Below are 25,305 nucleotides of genomic sequence, written 5' to 3'. Positions count from 1 at the left end.
AATAAAATATATGTTACAAATAAGCAAATGAAAGAACACTTCAGTAATATACTGCAATATCATTTATAAGCTTATGCATTAAATTTTGGGTTAAAAAGAAAAGCAATTTTGTTTACACATAAAAAAAATTATAGAAATTTAAGTTGGTCAGTCACCAATGTGTTTGTTAGGTTTATATGTGTACATTTACATTCTGTTTTGAAAATATTTTGAACTATCAAACTTTTGTCATGATAATGTACCTTAAAATGAAATACTTTCTTCTTAAGTCCACCTTCTCAGAAAAGTTTATTTTCTTTAGATCTCAAGAGAGCACCTTACACATTATCGCCAGCTGGTTATAGGATGTTGTAATTATTCCATGGGGGGTCTTTCTACCATTCTGTTTATCATTGCAGTGTCTGTCAGGTGTTTTCCCCCAGTTCTTCAAGGGAACGGAGACATTTGAAAGCCTCATACAGTTTCTCAAAGAGGAGGAGGCTGTTGGTAAGTTGATCTTGAGGCTGTCTATGTCTTTGTAATGGAAATCCTTGGATAATTATCTTTTCTTGTTTATAATATTGAGATTATAGTTTTCACTTTTGAATAATTCAAGCAAGCTGTCTAGTTTAATGTTCAATATTATTAAAAACTATATTTAAATGCCAGTCCATGATGTCTTTGTTCAAAAGCTTACAGAATGATATTAAATTGTAAGCCTAAATTTTGTTAAATTGTTAACATGTTTTCTACTACTGTAGCATACAAAATTGATTATCTTAAAGTCTCTATAATGCTCAAAATCAACGAAAATTTCGTTTAGTATTTCGAAAAATAAAGTTAACACCTTATTAATCAGTGTTCCTTATGGCAATAGCCAAAATTTCAACGCTAGATGTGGTATGATTACATAGATTTTTGTGGATACAAAATGCTCGTTTTTATTTATTTGTGGGAACAATTAATTCCATTTTCATTTCCCGCGAATATATCTATTCATACGACTCAGGAACACCATGTTAGTGTTCATGTGTCGTATGAATAGATATGCAAAACAATAATAAAAACCAGCATTTTGTATCAACAAACATCTATTTTACCAGACCACATCTGGTGTTGAAATTTCGGCAATTGCCATAAGGAACAATGAATTTTAATTGTTTAACTTTATTTTACGAAATATTGTACGAAATTTTCGTTGATTTTGAATAGTAATGTTACTTTAAATCATTGCAACGTTTATAAATGTGTATCACTATAGACATTGTACAGCAATGCTACAGCCTGATTGTCTTGCTCCTATGATCCTCATTCTGGGAAAACTGGGCTTAATGCATGTGCTTTAAATGTTGTCCCAGATTAGCCTGTGCAGTTCACACATGCTAATTGGGGATGACTTATCCCGTATAGACTCTATTTTTGTTTAGAAAATACTTTTAAATGAAAAATTCCACAAAAGCGACAAGTCTGTGCGGACTACACAGGCTCATTTGTGACGACACTTTAATGTCATAAATACTGACCTGCTATCCCTAGCTTTCTCCTTTCAAAGGGGAATTAAATCATCCGGAATCGGCCACCTCAATACCGTAAGAAAGGCCAGGTTAAACATAGTGCAATGCAACCAAGGCAAAATTCGGTAACCAACCCTCAATATTCTTTCCGGATCGACCAGGTGTATACGTGTCTTTTACGGCTCTGAATTGAAAATTGTTTTTCGATTTATTTCACTTGCAGGGGTTTTTTTTACTAAGAAAGTGACACCGATATTCGGCGTCTTCCCCTACCAGAATTTTTCCCCTTAAAATACAATTTCCCCACCAAAAATATCATTTTTCACCAAAATATAATATTTTCTCTCAAAGAAATGTTTATTTTTCCTTGGGGCATTCGACAATTATCCAATTTGCACCATGTACAACGAATTCGCGCTCTCTCTCTCCAGACGAACACACAACATCTGGGAATCCCAGTTATTCTAAATATAGCTCTTAAATAACGTCATGTAAACTGGGCAACTAATCGTAATTATCATGTGACTATTTTACTGGATACCGGTCTTGCGCGAGAAGGGTGTTTCGTCAATTAATTACCGGAAACCAGTCGAATTTTCATCCGGGCTATGTGCAAGCCGAGGTATAAACGTGAAAACAGAAAAAAATGTCTCACAATTAGCGTTCTTACACAAACAAAATAAAACATTCGAACTCAAAAGATACTGAACGCATCGAGGCATTTTTTAAGTAAGAATCATCGAAAACCGTTATAACCCAGCAGGATTCTGAGGTAATCAACATCGAACATTGTGAAAGTGAAAGTAGACAATCGGCAGCTGCCGCTCCTTTCCCTTCCAATACTGTAGCAAATCAAGATCGTCAACCCATTCATCATGAAATTGAAATCACAAAATTGACATCGTCCCCCGGCCCCAGTACAAAAATATAGTTGAAAACATTTCCCATTATTAGATCTACACCTGCAACTTTATTAAGGACTTTGACTTTAATACCTGTTAAATGTGTTTAAGAACAAAAAGGACAGAGACAAGTCTCTTTTGATGAGTTATAGACATTGAAATGAACAGTTTTTATTTTTTCCCTTAATATCTCTCTTTCGCACTCTTTTTTTCCCCTTTCACCCAGCGTCCAGCGTCTTCCCCTTTCTCTAAAAAAAACCCCTGACTTGGTTGATTGGGGTTTTGAATAAATAAATTGTGTTATTTATCTTTTTACTTCTCATTCGGATTAATTTATGTGGATTTAATGGACTTTTGTTTCATTTGTAAAGGTAAGCCATGCTTGCTTTTATCGAACAATGGTTTATTTCTACCATGCTGGGTGTTTTCAGGCGCGAACGACCACGTGCAAAACTTGCTCTTCTAATAAATTGCTAGAACGTGCAAAGCATGTTCTTCTAATGTGTTACGAGATCGTGCAAAGTGTGTTCTTCTATTGACAGATTGTTTATCATTTGCCATTGTGTGCAATAATGATTTTAACGTTCCGTATGACAAATCTTATTGATTGTCATTTTATTTTTCATCTGTTTTGAATTAAACTTTTGTTTAATTTATGATCTACGGCAGTGTATGTACAATTGACTTTCTCTTTTACAATTATAACTGAGAGAATGTTTATTATTTTCATTATTGGCAAATAATGATTTTATGTGCCGAGGATAATCTGGTCTGTGACCAGTTTATTGTTGAATATGTTTTGCTCTTGTTTTTCATATAATCGACTACATGATGGTCGCAGATACAAGAGTTGATAAATACCCGGTGACTTCCCAGACCATGGATGACAAGTTGCAGCATCAGTCACCGGGTACCAGGCAAGATGGCAACCGTACTGAGCTTATTAAGTTAAACAGTCGGTCAACATCACACCATATGGCTTCCCCATACGCCGGTCTCTGCCCGAGGGCATTGGTTAAGGACATCGACCAATGTCTGACCATATGGCAGCCGCCATGCTTTGGTCATCATCCAGTGACAACACTGGTAATGATATGACCGGTACGTCACCGAGGACGTTGATCACAGACCTTTGGCTCTGCATTAATCGACGTTTGACCGTCCGGTCCGGTCAACGTTCATCACAGGTCCGGTCAACGTTCATCACCGATTCCGTCACCGTTCATCACCGGTCTGGTGTCCGGTCCGGTCACCGTTTATCACTGGTCCGGTCACCGTTCATCACCGGTCTGGTCCGGTCACCGTTCATCACCGGTCATCACTTGTCACCGTGAACCGGTCCGTTGAACGGTCAGAAGAAGAAGTTTTTCATCATCATTGGACTATTGTGGTTGTTGTTGCTATTGTTGTTGTTGTTGTACTATTCTTCTTTTACGTTGTTGAAGGCCTCATCATCGTCAACGATCTGTCACCATAGATACAACAGGATAGACATGGGACACGCCTCTTCTTCACTGAGCACAACAGGATAATCATCGAACACACGTCTCCTTCATTGAGCAGTTATCGGCGTCGATACGCTCGTAAACGGTTACGTCAACGCTCACAGAGACAATAATGTAGGAGACCTTATTTCCAGCGTAGCCGAACAACATTTTGGCATCGCAGGTATATGGGACGTTGCCACTCCTCACATAGGCGATAATGTACCTACTGGTCATATCGACGATCTCCATTTTATTCCTTTACGGAATATCATGTCTCCATTCCACGTGTGTTGGTTCCGTTATGGCACCCACACATGTTGTAGTCACCGAACCGTGTTTGTATACGAACACTAGTTCGTTTAACTTTCAGGCTTCGGGATTAGGTGTTTATTTCTCCACTATGACTACATTTGACACTTTATGCCTATTAATACTGATAATCTACCATTGCTCTCTGGTTTACATTATCAGATGACTTCGTGGATGGTCATTCTTCTGCACCATATTTTTCCATTATGACGCAGTTATATTATACCGATCACCGGACATCGTTCACCATTCACCGGTAACTGATCACCGGTCAGAATAAGAAGTCGTTTATCCTCATTGGATTATTTTTCCTCCTCTTCTTTGTTATCATCATCGGACTATTCCTCCTCTTCTTCATCATGGAATGAATCTTCGTCGTCTGCTTTAATGTCTCATCGTCATCAGATTGGATTTTTGGCATGCTCTTGTTTTCCGAGCAGTTCTTGACATTGATATCAGACCATGTGGATTCAGCCATATGTCGGTCTTTAACTGGTAGCGTCACCGGTCATATTATGACTGGTCCATTCACCTGGCTACAGTTACCGGTCATTGACCTGTCCGGTTCGGTCACCAGTTACCAATCACCGGTATTACACTGTTTTCATCGATCAATTTTATAGTATCACGGGTATCTTCTACATTACATAGTTGTATACCCCTGGCTATGATTTTATTGAATACAATATTTTATGGATTCAACAATCTACATGACATTTTGTGTTTTTCAATACTGATGTTCTACTGGCGACCGTTGGTTACCAAATCATCTCCGCTGACTTGGTCTATGGTTGATTTTCCTGACCAGCTATCCATTAGGGTGCTGTTTATGAACTACTTATACTAGAAAATTAATATGTCTGTTATTTCTACTTCTATCTCAACCGGCTACATGCAGACTGCTGGTCTTGCAGATGGTTCGGCTGAAGCGGGCTCGGAGTCTAGCATTGAGGTTGAACATTACTATTTGACCTCTATTAATTTATGTTCGAGACCCAAAGGATGAATTGTTTTAACCGCCTTTACCTTATGGCTACAGACTTTGCAGTCACTGTCATGGAATAGTTGGGACTCTAGCAGGATTAGCATGACGACATTTCGTGTCGACTTTTGCTTTTCTATTATTCCTACGACAGTGCACATTTTCAAGTTACTGGAATCAACAAAATTTCTGACATTATCACACTTTCACTTCCTATGCCATACTACTATCTCAGTTTTTATGCTCCCCCAAAGTTTATTTTGGGGGGAGCATAAAGTCGCCGCTTCGTCTGTCCGTCCGTGTGTTCGTCCATGCTATGTCCGGGTTATTATCCCCCGCCAGAGGCGGAGGGATATTGTTTTGGCGTTGTCCGTCCGTCCGGCTGTCTGTCCGTCCGGCACTTTTGTGTCCGGAGCCATATCTTGGAAGTGCTTTGGCGGATTTCATTGAAACTTCGTATGAGTATATATATGCATAATAGGATGATGCACGCCAAATGGCATTGTACACCATCTGTTAAAAACAGAGGTATGGACCTTTGTATTTTGAAAAAATGCTTTTTACTATAGGCACTTTTGTGTCCGGAGCCATATCTTGGAAGTGCTTTGGCGGATTTCATTGAAACTTTGTATGAGTATATATATGCATAAGAGGATGATGCACGCCAAATGGCATTGTACACCATCTGTAAAAAACAGAGTTATGGCCCTTTGTATCTTGAAAAAATGCTTTTTACTATAGGCACTTTTGTGTCCGGAGCCATATCTTGGAAGTGCTTTGGCGGATTTCATTGAAACTTGGTATGAGTATATATATGCATAAGAGGATAATGCACGCCAAATGGCATTGTATATCATCTTTTAAAAACAGAGTTATGGCCCTTTGTGTCTTGAAAAAATGCTTTTTACTATAGGCACTTTTGTGTCAGGAGCCATATCTTGGAAGTGCTTTGGCAGATTTCATTGAAACTTGGTACGAGTATATATCCCCCACCAGAGGCGGGGGGATATTGTTTTGGCGTTGTCCGGCTGTCCGTCTGTCTGTCACTTTTGTGTCCGGAGCCATATCTTGGAAGTGCTTTTGCGGATTTCATTGAAACTTGGTATTAGTATATATATTGATAATAGGATGATGTGCGCCAAATGGCATTGTACACCATCTGATAATAACAGAGTTATGGCCCTTTGTATCTTCAAAAAAATGCCTTTTTAGTGTCAAATATAACACTTTTGTGTCCAGAAGTATATAGGCGGGGGATATCAATTCAACGAATTTGCTTGTTTCTCAGCAACTAATGACCGGAATTCAATGAAACTTTATGGGAAGCTTCACTACCAAGAGGAGATGTGCATATTATCAGCGGGTTCTGGTCCGATGATTTTTCACAGAGTTATGGCCCTTTGAAATTTTCCATTAACTGTACATATAGTGCAATTCTTGTCCGGGCTATTTCTCAGCAACTAATGATCAGAATTCAATGAAACTTTATGGGAAGCTTCACTACCAAGAGGAGATGTGCATATTATCAGCGGTTCTGGTCGGATGATTTTTCACAGAGTTTTGGCCCTTTGAAATTTTCCATTAACTGCACATATAGTGCAATTCTTGTCCGGGCTATTTCTCAGCAACTAATGACCGGATTTCAATGAAACTTTATGGGAAGCTTCACTACCAAGAGGAGATGTGCATATTATCAGCAGGTTCTGGTCGGATGATTTTTCACAGAGTTATGGCCCTTTGAAATTTTCCATTAACTGTACATATAGTGCAATTCTTGTCCCGGCTATTTCTCAGCAACTAATGACTGGAATTCAATGAAACTTTATGGGAAGCTTCACTACCAAGAGGAGATGTGCATATTATCAGCGGATTCTGGTCGGATGATTTTTCACAGAGTTATGGCCCTTTGAAATTTTCTATAAAAAAATTATTGTCCTCCCATCTACTGTGCCCTAAAGGCTTTTCCTTTCATCTGAATATATAGTGCAATATTGTGACAAAAAAAACTTTGGGGAGCATCACCCGTCTCCGACGGTTTCTTGTTTACTCCATGTTGGAGAATTAATAACTGAGAGAGTAATGATACATAGGATAACCTACCGGATTGACCGCATGGCAGCAACAGTATTGTAGATGGCTTGGGAGCTAGTGAACTCAGATCTAAGATGCTAAGGATCTGGAGTTACCTCATCTTCTCTTTTCATCTTCAAGATTCCTTTGTTGGAGACAATTTAATTAGAAAGAATAACTTTTCACTATTAAAGTTCTTCTATTACACTTCTGACCATAACATGCCGTCTTCCTATAACTGGTTGTATTCCTTTCGGAATTAGTCTGGTTAGGAGTCTTGAAGTAAGTGGAGTAATCAAACTAGATTTGAAGACTTCCAAGCATTCTACCGGCAAGGGTGGACCTCTTTCAGGTTATTCCTAGGGTTTTCACCTCTTTCTGCCACCACACCTCCGATGCCGGAGGTACCACTTTCAGTCATATTTCTGTACTTTGCAAATCGATGACTTCACAACCTTTATTCTCCAGGATTTTATATGCGTCTTTATTGGTTCAAAAAAGAGTTTACTGTAGATAGGTCATAAACTTATAAGTGTTTAACACTTTACTATTCTACCAATTTTCAAGTCTGTTGGGAGTGGGAAAGTTTGGCTTACCGTGATTTCTTTCTCCACCCATCCTTGACTAATGGTTCCGGCCACCGGTTGGTATTACTGGTCCGGTCACCGGTCTTTCTGCTGAAACGTCTCTTCGTATGTTCGTTTCAGCTTTATTTTTAAGATTATTGGAATTAATCTCAGGATTATTCAATGACACAGATTTCCATCTTTTTGTCATCATTTGGCACTATTCAGTGGTGTTTTGACTAGAAGATTATCTTGGCAAGAGTAGTTTCTTCTACCACAACTTTCCTTACATCTTATACAGATGTTAGCATGGAAGGTTATGGATGATCACCTAGAACCACTTATCCTGATATTCTCAATAATGTGATATCCTAATGAATATCACCTGCACATCAACTTCTTGAAAAGCGGGCATTCTTTTTAGCTGTTTTTCATTAACAACACTTTTTCATGGCTCCTTTGTGATAGTTTCAACTAACACACATCGATCGTAGTTTATTTCCAGACACAGGGGTGAATATTTTATCACTCTTTGTGTCTGGAAACCAGGAACTTTTTCGTTCTTTGCAAGAACATCAATTTTTCTCCATCGTCTTACACATACCAGGTCGTCTCAACGCCCTGTTGGATGTTTTGTCTTGCAGTTCTTTTTGTCGAATTAGTTTTCCGTTGGGTTAAAATGAAATATGATTTGCGCATGCGCGGCAGCGTTTTTGCTAATGGCGTCAATGTAGATGCAAAGTTAATCGAGAAACGTTGTTTCTCATCTAACGCTAGTAATGAGCGTAATACGATCGTAGATCACAGTGTAAATGCTGAACAACGTCAATACACTATATAGAAATAGATCCAGCAGTGTGTGTGATAATTTTACATTCGTCCACTTGACTTAAACTGCATACTTACGTTTATTCTATTTTTGTTTGGAATATCTTGGTGAGTTTTTGCCATATTTTCAAATTAATAAATCATGGGATTATGGTTCTACGACCTTTTTAAGTCTCCTGTACAAGTATTTTCAGGAAACTTTTTCACAGGTCAAATATCATATCTCAGAGAGACATATTTTTATTGATCCAAACATGTGCCACTACATCTCTGGCCATTATTTAGTTGTCTCAACAGAAGAACGTTTTTCTGTTAGAGTTTCAAGCCTTGTTACTTTTGCAAGGATAATTCCATCAGAACTATATAAAGGTTGTATGGAGAAAAAAAATTGTGCTGGGTATTCGAGAGCATAGTTATTACCTTAATCACTCTGCTGGATTCATAGAGGTTTTTTTCATCTTTTTTCTTTGATGATAAGAAATTTGTTCTTCTCTCTGTCGAAGGATAGAGATTATGCTTTCGTATACCTTGTTTTGTTTAAGTCATCACAACTCTGTGCTGTCTTACCTATTTTGGAACTGATCCAAGCTATGGAACGTCAACACTATGTTCTTTGTTCCTTAACCTTTTTAAGCGGTTTTGGCTTGTGTTATTGGGTTGCTAAATGAGCTTCTTATGAATTTTTTGTCATCAGGCTATTAACAGTTGCATTAAAATTTTAAGACGGTTTTCCTTCTTATTATGGTTTTTACCATACGGAGAAGTGAAATTCATGCTTTTTCTGTTGAATACGACCAATTCCAGTTGAATCTAATGTCGTCTTCACTTTGTTGTGTCAGCCAGGATTCCTTGCTTAATATCAAGTCCTCTATATGGCTTTTAAAATCTTCAAGTTTTCAAGTTTTTAGCTCACCTGATTGCTCAGGTGAGCTTTTCTGACTGGTCTTTGTCTGTCCGTCCGTCCGTAACATTTGCTGGTAAACACTCTAGAGGCCACATTTCTTGTCCCATCTTCATGAAACTTAGTCAAAAGCTTTGCCCCAATAAAATCTCAGCCGAGTTCAAAACTGGGTTGTGCCCGGTCAAAAACTAGGTCACTAGGTAAAAAAAAGAAAAACCATGTAAACACTGTAGAAGTCACATTTTATGTTCAATCTTCATGTAACTTTGTCAAAATGTTTGTCTTAATGATATCTTGGTTGAGTTTGAAAGTGGTTCCTGTGTGTTGAAAAACATGGCCGCCAGTGGGCAGGGCAGTTTTTCTTTTTTGGCTATAGAGAAACCTTGTAAACACGCTAGAAGTCACAATTTTTGCCCAATCATCATGAAAGTTTTCTCTATATGTATATAGTGAAAACATGGGAACACTCTAGAAGTCACATTTTTGGTCCAATGTTCATGAAATTTGGTCAGAACATGTGTTTTTGGATATGACAGTTGAGTTCCAAAATGGTTCGGATCGGTAAAAAGGCATGGCCGCTGGGGGGTGGGGGGGGTCATTTTCCTTATATTTATATAGTAATAACAGCTTTTGAACACTATTTAATTTATCATGTCAAGGGAAGTAACTGCAAATGAAAAATTATGTTGAATTGACAGTTGTCTCCCTTTTAAACATATTTGTTTTAAGCACAATAGGATTAAGTGGAATTAATTATAAATGATAGTTTTACATTCTGGAAGATAGCAAACTTTTGAATATGTTTTTTATTGTTTGATGACTCTGTACAATATGGCATTCTTTTGTCAAACAATTAAAGCGAGACTATACGATTTTTATATGTGTTAAATTGTAATATATTGATAAATACATGTTACAATAACACAAAATAGGCAAGATATTGAAGACGAATTTCATAAAATGCAGCAAAGACAAATTAGCGCCCCGAGCTGATGGTGACAAAGATATTTCGTACATATTTTCCTACAATAACCGAAGAATTCGTCTTTTTATTAGGATCGGAGTTAGTGTTCTTGTGTCGAATGAATAGACATCGCTGCAGGAATTTAAAAACAACCATTAAACTAAATTAAGATTCACATCGTTCATGCATGATATACATTCTGGCGAATTCTACAGTACAGACATTTTCGATTTCAGAATTAAATATCTCGCTTATTTCGCATTTTTCAACACATGTTCTTCTTAAGTTATATTTTAAATTATATTGAAATGTATGACCTTGTTAACACTCTAGAGGTCACATTTATTTTCCGATCATCATGAAACTTGGTCTAAAGATTTGTCCCAATCATATCTTGGATGAGTTCAAAAATGGTTTTTGTTGCTTGAAAAACATGGCCACCAGGGGCGGGAAATTTTTCCTTATATGGCTATTTATGGCTTTAGTCAAACCTTGTTAACACTCTAGAGGCCACATTTATTGTCCAATCTTCATGAAATTTGGTCAGAAGAGTGGTCTCAATGATATCTTGGATGAGTTCGAAAATAATTATGTTTGCTTGAAAAACATGGCTTCCAATGGGGTGGGCATTTTTCCTTATACGGCTATAGTAAAATCTTGTTAACACGCTAGTTTAATTTTATTCAGTTGCCCAATCTTCATGAAATTTGGTCAGAACATTTGTGTCCTGTGTAGTAAAGTTTGGTTTGATTATGTCAGTATTTTGTACCATTAACTGTTTTATTTAATTTTTCATAACACAGAATTTTCATAATTAACAACTGTTTTAGTCATTATTACTTATGGTAAGCCTATCAACTAAGAGAAAGCTGAATTGAAGACAACATGTACACAATTCTGAAGTATCTATCTCCATTGTTTAACCTGTTGAGTCTTATTTCCCAATCTATTTTTAGTTCTGCTCTAGAATTTGTTAGACCCCAGATATTGATCATTGCAGTGTGTAACTATTTACCACTCAGCTTACTGACCCTCTCACTTTGCTTTATGCCAGATGTTAATACTGTTGTCAGTAATAAAAGCTGGTTGAACTGTTTGATATATTTTTTTGCTCACCTGATTGCTCAGGTGAGCTTTTGTGACCGGTCTTTGTCCGTCGTTTGTCCGTCCGTCCATCCATTAACATTTGCTCGTAAACACTCTAGAGGCCACATTTCTTGTCCCATCTTCATGAAACTTGGTCAGAAGCTTTGTCCCAAGGAAATCACGGCCGAATTTGAAACTGGGATGTGCCGGGTCAAAAACTAGGTCACTAGGTCAAAAAAAAGAAAAACCTTGTAAACACTGTAGAAGTCACATTTCATGCCCAATCTTCATGTAACTTTGTCAAAATGTTTGTCTTTATGATATCTTGGTTGAGTTCAAAAGTGGTTCTGATCCGTTGAAAAACATGGCCGCCAGTGGGCGGGGCAGATTTCCTTATTTGGCTATAGAGAAACCTTGTAAACACTCTAGAAGCCACAATTTTTGCCCAATCATCATGAAAGTTGGTCAAAACATTGGTTCAATTGATGTCTCGGACGAGTTTGACAATGGTCAAGATCAGAGAAAAAACATGGCCACCAGTGGGCGGGGCATTTTTCTCTATATGTATAGAGTGGCAGTTTTCCCTATTTGGCTGTAGAGAAACCTTGTAAACACTCTAGAAGTCACAATTTTTGCCCAATCATCATGAAAGTTGGTCAAAACATTGGTTTTATTTAGGGATGGCAACGAATACCGATTTCGGTATTCGAATATTCGGTCACCCTTCCGAACGAATATTCGGATATTCGGTCAACATCTGTTGGAAAAAAGTCAACTTTGTTTACCGTACCATTACTCCATGAATTCTACTTTCGTTTTTACCGGAAGTTCACCGGAAGTGTTTAAATATTGACACGGCGTTGCCGTCGTTAATTCGAAGCTGATGTTGTTGATTACTTTTTATTGTTAAAATTGAATGACAAAAACTGTTTTTAAACTATTATATCGTACATCAACAATAGAACGAGAAACATTATATTACATGACGACAAAATAATTACATGACAAAACAGTTAGATCTACATATAATTAAAGCTGAACTTAAACGAATTACTTAGTATGTACATAGCCACAACACACTTTGAACCTGTTTAACAGACTAAACAGTCAGTCTTTTAAAGTTGCCACGTTTAAAAGACACTTGGATCGGCGACTTCTTATCGGATGATGTCGTGAAATACTTCCAAGCAGCGGAAGGCGTAGGTGGCATTTTGCATGGACAGATATTTACTTTATGCATGTAGCAATAATAATATTTTCAATTAAATGAGGGTGAAATACCAAAAACATTTCTTTAAGTATAATACCTGATTGAATATTGAGTAATTAATTAATGTTTGGACCATACGATACGCAAATACTCATTAGAGGTTGAGTGAATTATTTTCTAAAAGCTTTTTTGATTGGACAACGTGATTATAACCATACGATCTGTTTTGTTTTTCACACCAAGTCGGCTCTTTCTTTACTCATTTAATCTTTGATCATTTTCAATGTAATTCGAGTTATAAGATCAATACGGGTCGGTGTTTTAATTGCCATACGGTCTTATTTGTTTTTACACAAAGTGGCTTTTCCTTTACTCATTTAATCTTTGATAATTTTAAATGTAATTGGAGTCATTGGATCAAGTGCAGGTCGGTGTTTTGATTGCCGACGCGATTTGCACCTATCATAATTTTGACACAAAGTGTCTGGCTTTGTTAGCGGGATTTATGACCGGTATACTGTCATCACCATAGCGACGCATTAACGCGCCTACCGGAATAAACATTATGACACGAGAAACAACTTTTTTGACAATGTTTGAAGCAAATTTTACGAATACAAAGTCTTTGAAATTACTCGATTTTTTTTTCTTCCGAATATTCGATTCGGAAAACAGTATCTGAATATTCGGTCCGGGACCGAATATTCTGATATTCGTTGACATCCCTAGTTTTATTGATATCTTATTGATATCTCGGACGAGTTTGAAAATGGTCGGGATTGGTGAAAAAACATGGCTGTCAGTGGGCGGGGCATTTTTCTTTATATGTATATCGTGAAAACATGTGAACACAGTAGAAGTCACATTTTTGGGCCAATTTTCATGAAATTTGCTCAGAACATTTGTTTCCTTGATACGAGAGTTGAGTTCAAAAATTGTTCCGGTCAGTTGAATAACATGGCTGTTGGGAGGGGGGCAGTTTTCTCATTATGCCCCCCGCCCCCTTTCGAAGAAGAGGGGGTATTTTGTTTTGCTCAAGATGGTTTGCGGTTGATAACTCAAGAGCGCTTATGCCAAGGATTATGAAACTTCATAGGTACATTGATCATGACTCGCAGATGACTCCTATAGATTTTCAGGTCACTAGGTCAAAGGTCAAGGTAGCGATGACCCAAAATAGTAAAATGGTTTCCAGATGATAACTCAAGAACGCTTAGGCCTAGGATCATGAAACTTCCTAGGTACATTGATCATAACTCGTAGATGACCCCTATTGATTTTCAGGTCACGAGGTCAAAGGTCAAGGTCACGATGACCCAAAATAGTAAAATGGTTTCCGGATGATGAACGCTTAGGCCTAGGATCATAAAACTTCCTAGGTACATTGATCATAACTCGTAGATGACCCCTATTGATTTTCAGGTCACTAGGTCAAAGGTCAAGGTCACGGTGACCCGAAATAGTAAAATGGTTTCCAGATGATAACTCAAGAGCGCTTATGCTTAGAATCATGAAACTTCATAGGTACATTGATCATGACTGGAAGATGACCCCTATTGATTTTCAGGTCACTAGGTCAAAGGTCAAGGTCGGGGTGACCTGTAATAGTAAAATGGTTTCTGGATGATTACTCAAAAACGCTTATGCCTAGGATCATGAAACTTCATGGGTATATTGATCATGACTCGCAGATGACCCTATTGATTATCAGGTCACTAGGTCAAAGGTCAAGGTCACAGTGCCAAATAACGTATTCACACAATGGCTGTCAAGGTCACGGTGACTCAACTTAGTAAAATTGTTTCTGGATGATAACTCAAGAATGCTTACGCCTAGGATCATGAAACTTCATAGATATATTGATCATGACTCGCAGATGAAATAATGATGAAACTTGACCAGGATGTTTGTCTGGACAATATATAGGTCAAGTTTGACATTTGGTAATGATTGAATGAACCGACTCCTCTCAGGTGAGCGAACTAGGGCCATCTTGGCCCTCTTGTTCTAAAACTGGTAGACGTGGAGATGAGGATAAACTTCTATGGCCAATTGTGGCTTTGAAGTTCTATCTCAGCAGTGTTAGTCCATTCGAGGTTCTCAAAAGACACTCTTCATTTCCCTAATAAAGGGGGGGATGTGTCTGCGGCTTCTATTTCTAGGGGTTAGACCTCGACTAAGGAAGGTTACTCTTTTCTCTATCTAAAGATTCATTTATTTTTTTTTAGGATCTAACCGCATGATTTAAGAGCTTTGTCTGTTTTGTGGGCATATATTACTCACACCCCACTTTTTGACGTGCTCTAAGCTGTTTTCTGGAGGAATCAGACCACCTTTTTATCTTCATTTTTTGAAGTTCCAACAATACAATTTGTATATGTTTGTTCTTGTTGTGGTTTCACTAACGGTAGTGTCTTCTTGACGACAAAGACATATTTACTTTGTCAGAGAAGTCATAATTAATACCGTTTTAATGAAGATTACCTGATAACCCGTGTATTGGGTTTTGCTATCATTAGCTGATAACCCTGTGTATGGGTTCTACTGTGATGGAAAAATATATACGAACCTTCCCACCGCAGCTGCAAAATCAGCTAGGGATAGCAGGTCAGTATTTATGACATTAAAACAAAAATTTTAAGTAAAATTCATTTTAATTATTAAATACTTACCTGCTATCGATAAGTCCCACCTCCCACCCTGCTATTTGATTTACATTTGTGTATATATATATTGAAAGAATATTGGGTGTTGTTTACCGATTTTGGCCTAGGTTGCATTGCACTATGTTTAACCTGGCCTGTATAACGGTATTGAGGTGGCCGATTCCCAGTTAAAATTCCGGATGATTTAATTCCCCTTGGAAAGGAGAAAGCTAGGGATAGCAGGTAAGTATTTAATAATTAAAATGAATGTTACTAAAAAAAATTGTTTCAAAAACATGCATTGTCATGTTTTCCAAGAACAAGTCTCCTGTGTACATGAGCAATGTGTGTGTTTGCAGGAGACCTGACCCTACAGATCCTCACTAACTGTGGTACAGATCTGGAGACCCAGAGTCCAGAAGTGTTTGCGTAAGATACCTTCACATCTTGTACCGTCATCTGTGCCCTCAGACGATGTTATTAAAATGTTACAATTTATATTACAAATCAATGCTATGTTTTCCATTGGATCTTAAGCGTTTTGAAATATGATGAATCCTAAAGTAGTAGTGTGTGTTTTTTCACCATTTCAGATATGTGTGGGGCCAGGGCCCTTTTGATTGGGAAGACTCACATGTTTTTACTTATATTGGGAATTGCACCTTTGTATATTCACTTAGGTTTAACTTATAGAGCTTGATATGGAGATTAAGTCAATGTTCCTATTTGTAAACAAAATATTTATTTTGGTCATTGAATTGGGAATTTTTAAGCATTCATAAAAAAAAATATATACGCCCTTTAAGATTGAGGATTGGGCCAAATTTAACCACATAAGCACAATCATGTAGATTCATAAATTGGTGTGTTGTTGCCCACAGCAAGTTGCTGCCTGAGCTGCAGAAGAATGCTAAGATGGGCAACCCCAAGCAGGCTAAGCATGCGGTCCGCTGCATCAACAAGATTGTGAACAACAGGGAGGCAGTGCTCTCACAGGTGTTTGAGGTGAGGACAAACACCCCGGGTCATTAACATTATGTGAGCCACGCTCTAGGCAAAAACGAGGCTTATATCGTGTTGCAGTCCACACATACATATCAGGGATGACACTATCCACTTACACATCTGTTTTTCTGTCTGACCTTGGGCACACATTTTGCAGATAATTTCTCCTACCCTTTTTAACATGCAATATTCAAACTTGCTCGGATTGTTCCTTATGATATGAAGCATGTCCTACATAAAAAAATTCATAAGTTATCACTTATTTTTATGCCCCTGGATCAAATGAAAGAGGTATATTGTTTTTGGCCTGTCTGTCTGTCATTCTGTCCCAGTAGGGGGCATTGTGTTTCTGACAAACACATCTCTTGTCAACTTTGAAATTCAGTAGCGTTATTATTGTTGCTATTGTCTTTATTGGCAAAAATATACATCTTTGAAACTGTAACATCCAGTTGTATCCTATTCGGTATTAGTTTTTTTCCCAGGAGGGCAAAGGGGCATGGCGCATTACTTTCAAAAAGGGCATTTTAGCGCGCAGTTTAGGCAAAAAAGGGCCATTATCTGATACTATCCGGCTTAGAATGTTGGTCAAGGGACAATTAAGATGTTATCAATAAGGGCGGAAAACATCGAGTGCTCATGAAAGGGCAGGGCGGCGGCATTTGCATAGGGCAGCGTGGCGCTAAATGTTTGTTTAAAGGGGCAGTGTGGCGCTACAAAAAAGGGCATGGCGCCGCGCCACGCTAAAACAGCCTGGGAAAAACACTAGGTATGTAACATGGCATATTGGCCCTTGACTGATCAAGTCATTAATTGTCGCATCTGGGGGGGGGGGGGGGGGGGGGGGGGGTTCAAAACTGGCCACGCCAAAGGGTCCAATTTTTAGCTATAACATTTCTCAAATAGTCTCGAATGTGGCTTACAGTTTACATACAATGTGTTTTTCAGCATGTGAAGAACAACTTGAAGCCTGAATCTGCCAACTACATCACGTCTATAGTGGCCCTGGGCCACATCGCCAACATGTGTCCCGAGGAGTTCTCACAGAGTATGAAGACCATTGTATCCAAGGACATCGTGAAAGATCTCCTCATGGAAGACAGGGTCTGTGTGTAATCAACAATGTGCTTTAAAAAAAATAAACTAATGGGCAGATTTTTCAAATGTATAAACTTTAAAAATATTTTCCTCTGAAACCACAAGAATAAATGTTTAATATTTAGTATGTTGCATCATAAAGTAGTCCTCTACATTGTTTGATTTCATCGGTGTTTAATTTTTAACCAGGTTTTTAACCAGGTTTTCCGAAGGAAAAAACGGGTTATTAGATTGGCGAATGCGGGCGGGCTGGCTGGCTGGCGGGCGGAACAAGCTTGTCCGGGCCATAACTATGTCGTTCATTGTCATTTTTTAAAATCATTTGGCACATTTGTTCACCATCATTGGACGGTGTGTCGCGCGAAATAATTACGTCGATATCTCCAAGGTCAAGGTCACACTTTGAGTTCAAAGGTCAAAATTGGCAATAAATGAGCTTGTCTGGGCCATAACTATGTCATTCATTGTGAGATTTTACAATTATTTGGCACATTTGTTCACCATCATGGGACGGTGTGTCGCACGAAAGAATCACGTCAATATCTCCAATGTCAAGGTCACCACAACTTAAAATAAATTTATTTTGAAACAAACTTACAAAGGGGGTTAATTTTTTTTGTTCATTTCAAAAGTTCAGTTTGAGTTGTCTCCCTTAATCAGATTTTTTTCCACAATGAAAACCTGGTTTTGTGACAATTTTGTCCCTTGTTTTTATTAATTTAGGGCCAATATTCAGCCACATTCCCAATCTCATGAAAGTATATCTGCCCTAGACTGCAATGTCCAGAGATTTGATATTTGTTCTAGCTAGCCAATATTTACCTTGCACTGACCTGATATTTTTTCTAGCTAGCCAATATTTACCTTGCACTGACTTTAATTCATGAATATAATAAAGCACCGTTGAAAAGAATATATCACTTTCTGTACTAGAAGCGAGTTCAATCGATTTAATGCAAATATAGGAAACAATCCATGTTCAAAATGTATGCATAAAAAATGCTGTGCACGAGTGCCAAGTCAAAGTTGGTGGGTAATATGTTATATTTTTTGGTCCTCTGTCAAGTTTGTTCAAATCATGTCCCTGGGGTCAAAATTAGACCTTCCCTATGAGCAATTTGTTTTCTTTATATTTCTTTAGTGAAAACTTTTAAATTTCTCTTCTCTTAAACAACAAGATTCACAGGTATAGTACACTGAAACTCCAATATATCACGGTCATTTATATTGTCCAATATATCGCGAATTGGCTATGGCTCCCACAAATCTGACAAGCATGATCCCCAAATGACATGTTCTAATCTGAGAATTTGCTGTGATAAAAGCCGATTCTAGCTAGCATTTCACCCTTTTTCACCCACTTTAATTTTTCTGTATAATCTGACATTCATAAATCCAATTTTGTCCAGATTGTTTGTTTTCATTGAACATCACTTTCACACTTGTGTACTGCAATAAACAATGACCCCACTTGCCAAACATCACAGGTTATTTTGGGTGTTACCATTCTCTATTGAATTTGCTTTGAACTGCTGAAACACACCAGTCCACATTATGAAGATGTATACAATTATAACTGTAAATGTCACAGGTTAATATTGACCTATCTCGACAATCCTTGGGCTTTAGATACAGTGTAAACTACTTGCTTTTAATTTAGAGCTAAAGATCCCCCAGTTTGTAGAAATGCACTACTAGTTAAGCCCATGCTTTCTATGAGAAAGAATGATGTGATATTGTACATGGGGTCTAATTTGTGCATGATTTCTTGAACAATAAAACTTGGCAATTGTTGTTGAATTACAAATTTAATTATACGCATTTGAAAATATTTACATGGAATAATGTTTCGTATTATACTAATGTATAACATATGGATATAACACATAATTCAATAAGGTAGGTAAATAGTGTGTTTTGAGATTTCCAAACTATGCTAATGCATACATATACATGCATGAATGAACTTGCAAGTTATATTGTGTGCGAGATATAATATATCACGGTTGCAATCTCTGGACCCCACCAACCGCAATATATTGGAGTTGCAGTGTATTTGTTATCTGACATCATGCGATAGTCTTCTATCTAGCATTTTCAAAGCCTTCGCTTCACTTTTCAATTTCGGCACAATTCTTGGGGTCACTTGTTTCATCTATAAGGCTGTATTTATGAGTTGTTTTTTTGTACAAATTTGGGATAAAAATTATTTATTTGTATCCTCACTGATCTATATAGTTAAGTAATATAAAAATAATATGAGTAATTCCACAATCAAATAACTTCAGTGTTTCTATTTCGAAGCATTTTATGACGTGAAAAAATGAAATTCTCAATGTTGACCAAACTTTTCAGAACTTAATAGTTTTAATTGTTTTGAACATACAGGTTTTTTAACAAACTACCCATGTTTTCCTGCATATATGTTTTTCTCCCCTACAGATGCATGGAGAGCCAGTAAGATTTACAAACTCTTAAGATCTTTATAGTTTCAATGCTTTGAACGTGCAGGTATTATCACTAACCACGTATGTTTCTCTCACCTGCAGACACATGGAGAGCCAGTAATTGACAGCTGGTATGGGGACCACCATGTCACAGAGGAGACCAATGCTAAGGTAGGGTCTCCTTGCAACAGCCATTGTAGTTGGAGTTCTGAGTCATGAAAAATATTTAGCTTATTCTGAAGTTGGTTTTGAGCATCGCAAAACGCACGATTCAGTGTAAGAGCCATGCTCTGGCAATGCATGTGCACAAACACTAATCAGGTATTACACTTGTGCCCACACTGGATTTTTAGCGCACCTGATTGCTCAGGTGAGCTTTTGTGACCGGTCTTTTTCCGTCGTCTGTCCGTCCATCCGTCCGTCGTCCACATTTGGTTTGTAAACACCCTAGAGGCCACATTTCTTGTCACTAGGTCAAAAAAAAGAAAAACCATGTTAACACTGTAGAAGTCACATTTCATGCCCAATCTTCACGTAACTTTGTCAAAATGTTTGTCTCGATAATATGTTGGTTGAGTTCAAAAGTGGTTCCGGTCCATTGAAAAACATGGCCGCCAGTGTGCGGGGCAGTTTTCCTTATTTGGCTATAGAGAAACCTTGTAAAGACACTCAAGAGGCCACATTTGTCCAAATCTTACAAAAAACCTTGTAAACACATGTAGAATTAGCATTACTTGCAAATGTTTGCATTGCAAAAAAAATGCAAATGGACAGTACTCAATCAGAATTAATCCTATGCTCACACTGCAAAAGTAAACAGAAGAGAACCAATCTTAATATGCTCTAGAGTACTGAGTTTTCAACTACTGGAAACAAATGAACAAGGCCTTGTAAAAAAAGGTGAGCGAACTAGGGCCATCTGGCCCGCTTGTTATTTAGAAGTAACCTCCTTAAAATGATAAAAATTTCATAAAAGCAGAAAGTGTCGTCCCTGATTAGCCTGTGTAGCATGCTTAGGCTTTATCTTTTATATACACTCCTTTAGGCGCTGATGTTGATATTCAACTCTTGATATACAAATCCTGGACATCAATCCTTGTTGATTTAAAATACTTAATACAGTCAATCTTGTGGATGCAACCACTTTTATTAAGCAACTTTTGTCTTACGCGACCAGCGACCACTGATTTTTGTGTATTTTGATGTCCGAATCTTGAATTAAGCAACCACTAGGAGGTAAAAGTGGTTAATCTATTGATCTTTCAGGGAAAAATCCGTGTTAATTGTTTATCTAAGCCGATAAGATGTACTGTTTCACCTCTGCTTTGTTTTCACACCAACCATTATGATTATGCTTTGTCTCGTTGATCGGTTCTGACCGGTATTGTTGTAGACTGCGTATCAATATATTGAGTTGAATAATAGAAGACATATTACGCATAGTCTACAGCTTAAATAATTTACTATGTGGAACGTTAAGAGACAACGCCGATTTTTCTCGAGTATAGATAACAGGTGCAGAAACAATGCACTGTACGTGACAAACATTTCCTGAGAAGTGCGGAAAATAAACTATTAATCAGCAACATCTGCCGAAATCCGTACATTACCAATTTGTAATTATGCTAATTATGCCCCCCTTCGAAGAAGAGGGGGTATATTGCTTTGCTCATGTCGGTCTGTCGGTCGGTCTGTCCGTCCACCAGGTGGTTGGCAGACGATAACTCAAGAACGCTTAGGCCTAGGATCATGAAACTTCATAGGTACATTGATCATGACTCGCAGATGACCCCTATTGATTTTGAGGTCACTAGGTCAAAGGTCAAGGTCACGGTGACCCGAAATAGTAAAATGGTTTCCGGATGATAACTCAAGAACGCTTAGCCCTAGGATCATGAAACTTGATAGGTAGATTGATCATGACTCGCAAATGACCCCTATTGATTTTCAGGTCAAAGGTCAAGTCACAGTGACCCGAAATAGTAAAATGGTTTCCGGATGATAACTCAAGAATGCTTAGGCCTAGGATCATGAAACTTTATAGGTAGATTGATCAGGACTCGCAGATGACCCCTATTGATTTTGAGGTCACTAGGTCAAAGGTCAAGGTCACAGTGACCCGAAATAGTAAAATGGTTTCCGGATGATAATTCAAGAACGCTTAGGCCTAGGATCATGAAACTTGATAGGTAGATTGATCAGGACTCGCAGATGACCCCTATTGATTTTCAGGTCACTAGGTCAAAGGTCAAGGTCACGATGAAATAGTAAAATGGTGTCCGGATGATAACTCAAGAATGCTTATGGCTAGGATCATGAAACTTTATAGGTACATTGATCATGACTGGCAGATGACCCCTATTGATTTTCAGGTCACTAGGTCAAAGGTCAAGGTCACAGTGACAAAAAACATATTCACACAATGGCTCTCACTACAACAGAGAGCCCATATGGGGGGCATGCATGTTTTACAAACAGCCCTTGTTAGTAGATATTTGTTAGCCAATCACATTGTTATTTACTTAATAAATTTTCCAATCAGGTCTGTTTGTTTGTTTTCAATTGACGTGTTTTAATTTTTTCAGCTCATTATGTATCATAATCCAGTCAGATTTCCTTAAGCGAACATGCAGAAATTAAAATGTCAAAACGAAAAGTGTTAACGTTGAACGAGAAAATTTGGGTTTTGGAATTGTAAAAGAGTAAAAGTGCACGTAAAATTGCAGATGAGTTTGGAGTCGGTAAAACTCAAACTCAGAACATTCTTAAGCGTAAGCCGAGGTGCTTGTAAAATAATGTGTCAGGTGAAAAAAAAACGCGCGAGGTGCACGAGGAACGAGGACATTAATGATCTTGTGTTTACGTGGTTTAAGGATGCAACAACGAGGAGAATGCCTGTGTCAGGCCCTGTCATTTGTGCTCAGGCCCTTAGATTTGCGTCCGACTTAGGAATTGAGACGTTTCAAGGCTTCCACTGGCTGGTTAGCTTCGTTTCTCAGCACATTTTTAGCCAAATTCTTTGTTCTCAGGAAAAATATTTCCTTGTCTATGTTGTTTTTGCAAATAAATATGTACACACAATTCATTTATAATAAATGATAATTTATAATAAGTGAAAAAATAAAACACATTATAAGTAAAATAGGTCACGGGGTCACTCGTTTTACACAGAAAGTTTGTCCGGACCATAACTATGTCATATATCATTAGATTTTAAAATTACTTGGTACATTTGTTCACCATCATGGGACAGTATGTAAGAAAGAAGTATGAAAGAAGTATGTCAATATCTCAAAGGTAATGACCCGAAATAGTAAAATGGTTTCCGGATGATAACTGAAGAACGCTTATTCCTAGGATCATGAAACTTGATAGGTAGACTGATCATGACTCGCAGATGACCCCTATTGATTTTCAGGTCACTAGGTCGAAGGTCAAGGTCACGGTGACCCGAAATAGTAAAATGGTGTCCGGATGATAACTCAAGAATGCTTATGGCTAGGATCATGAAACTTTATAGGTACATTGATCATGACTGGCAGATGACCCCTATTGATTTTCAGGTCACTAGGTCAAAGGTCAAGGTCACAGTGACAAAAAACATATTCACACAATGGCTCTCACTACAACAGAGAGCCCATATGGGGGGCATGCATGTTTTACAAACAGCCCTTGTTAGTAGATATTTGTTAGCCAATCACATTGTTATTTACTTAATAAATTTTCCAATCAGGTCTGTTTGTTTGTTTTCAATTGACGTGTTTTAATTTTTTCAGCTCATTATGTATCATAATCCAGTCAGATTTCCTTAAGCGAACATGCAGAAATTAAAATGTCAAAACGAAAAGTGTTAACGTTGAACGAGAAAATTTGGGTTTTGGAATTGTAAAAGAGTAAAAGTGCACGTAAAATTGCAGATGAGTTTGGAGTCGGTAAAACTCAAACTCAGAACATTCTTAAGCGTAAGCCGAGGTGCTTGTAAAATAATGTGTCAGGTGAAAAAAAAACGCGCGAGGTGCACGAGGAACGAGGACATTAATGATCTTGTGTTTACGTGGTTTAAGGATGCAACAACGAGGAGAATGCCTGTGTCAGGCCCTGTCATTTGTGCTCAGGCCCTTAGATTTGCGTCCGACTTAGGAATTGAGACGTTTCAAGGCTTCCACTGGCTGGTTAGCTTCGTTTCTCAGCACATTTTTAGCCAAATTCTTTGTTCTCAGGAAAAATATTTCCTTGTCTATGTTGTTTTTGCAAATAAATATGTACACACAATTCATTTATAATAAATGATAATTTATAATAAGTGAAAAAATAAAACACATTATAAGTAAAATATTGTTTATGTATTGTGTTTATATTCATTTTATTATAAAAGTTAAATCATTGTGTACAAAAGAGATTATCCTTCATATAGATTAAAATTGAGGGTAAGCATTCTTCCAGAATGGCCTTTTTTATTTAAAGACCATTTTCTTAAGAGACCACTTTTGTACTTTGATTACTGCCTTGAGTGGTCTCTTAATACAAGATTGACTGTATACGATCCATCAGCTGAAAGCGATTAAGGTGCTGCTGATGATATTCAATCTTAGATATAGTATCCTTGATACATAATCCTTTTTATACACTCTTTGATACACAATCCTTGTTATACAATCTTGATTCACCGTTCCTTGATATACTATCCTTGATACACAATCCTTGTTATGCACTCTTTGATATACAATCTTGATTTATAGTCCCTTGATGTACAATCCTTTTTATACACTCCTTGATAAACAATCCTTTATGCATAATATTTATATACGCTCCTTGATATGCAATCATTGATATACACTCCTTTATCTATGGCCCCTTGATCTACAATCCTTGATACACAATTCTTATAATACATCCTTGATATATAACCTATTAACAGTCCTTTTATATATAATCCTTTGTATACAATCTGTAGCTCCAAGCCATGAAGCTGCTGATGTTTATACACAATCCTTGATAGCTTCTGTGTTTGATAAACACTCCTTGATTTGCACTTCTTTAGCTGCAAGCGGTGAAGTCTTGATATACATTCCTTGATATACGCTCCTTGTAGCTCCAAGCGATGAAGCTGCTAATGCGTTGGCTGCTGGGACTGAAGAGCAACATCAACAACTGCTGCACGTCCACCCTGAGGCTCCTCTACACGGTCATCGTACACGAGGGAGATCTTATGGAGAAGGGGCTCATCAAGTATGGCAACCCTAAGCTGGGGTCTAGGAAAACTTGGCTTAATGCAAGTGTGTAAAGCTTTGTCCCAAATTAGCCTGTGCAGT

At 37.7% G+C, this 25,305-nt stretch overlaps 1 protein-coding gene across 1 annotated transcript in view; it reads left to right on the top strand.

Moving 5' to 3' along the window:
* LOC127879950 (sister chromatid cohesion protein PDS5 homolog A-like) overlaps positions 1–25,305 on the top strand; it is a 107,883-nt gene that overhangs the window by 50,177 nt on the left and 32,401 nt on the right. Inside the window, exons 18-23 of the mRNA XM_052427082.1 lie at positions 399–486; positions 15,803–15,872; positions 16,325–16,448; positions 17,397–17,552; positions 20,096–20,164; positions 25,086–25,222. Of these exons, the coding sequence (XP_052283042.1) occupies positions 399–486; positions 15,803–15,872; positions 16,325–16,448; positions 17,397–17,552; positions 20,096–20,164; positions 25,086–25,222 (644 nt within the window). The remainder of the gene's footprint in view (positions 1–398; positions 487–15,802; positions 15,873–16,324; positions 16,449–17,396; positions 17,553–20,095; positions 20,165–25,085; positions 25,223–25,305) is intronic.

Source organism: Dreissena polymorpha, chromosome 4 (assembly GCF_020536995.1).
Source record: "Dreissena polymorpha isolate Duluth1 chromosome 4, UMN_Dpol_1.0, whole genome shotgun sequence".
In the NCBI taxonomy this organism is placed as follows: domain Eukaryota; kingdom Metazoa; phylum Mollusca; class Bivalvia; order Myida; family Dreissenidae; genus Dreissena; species Dreissena polymorpha.
This window is presented reverse-complemented; position numbering and strand designations above follow the sequence as displayed.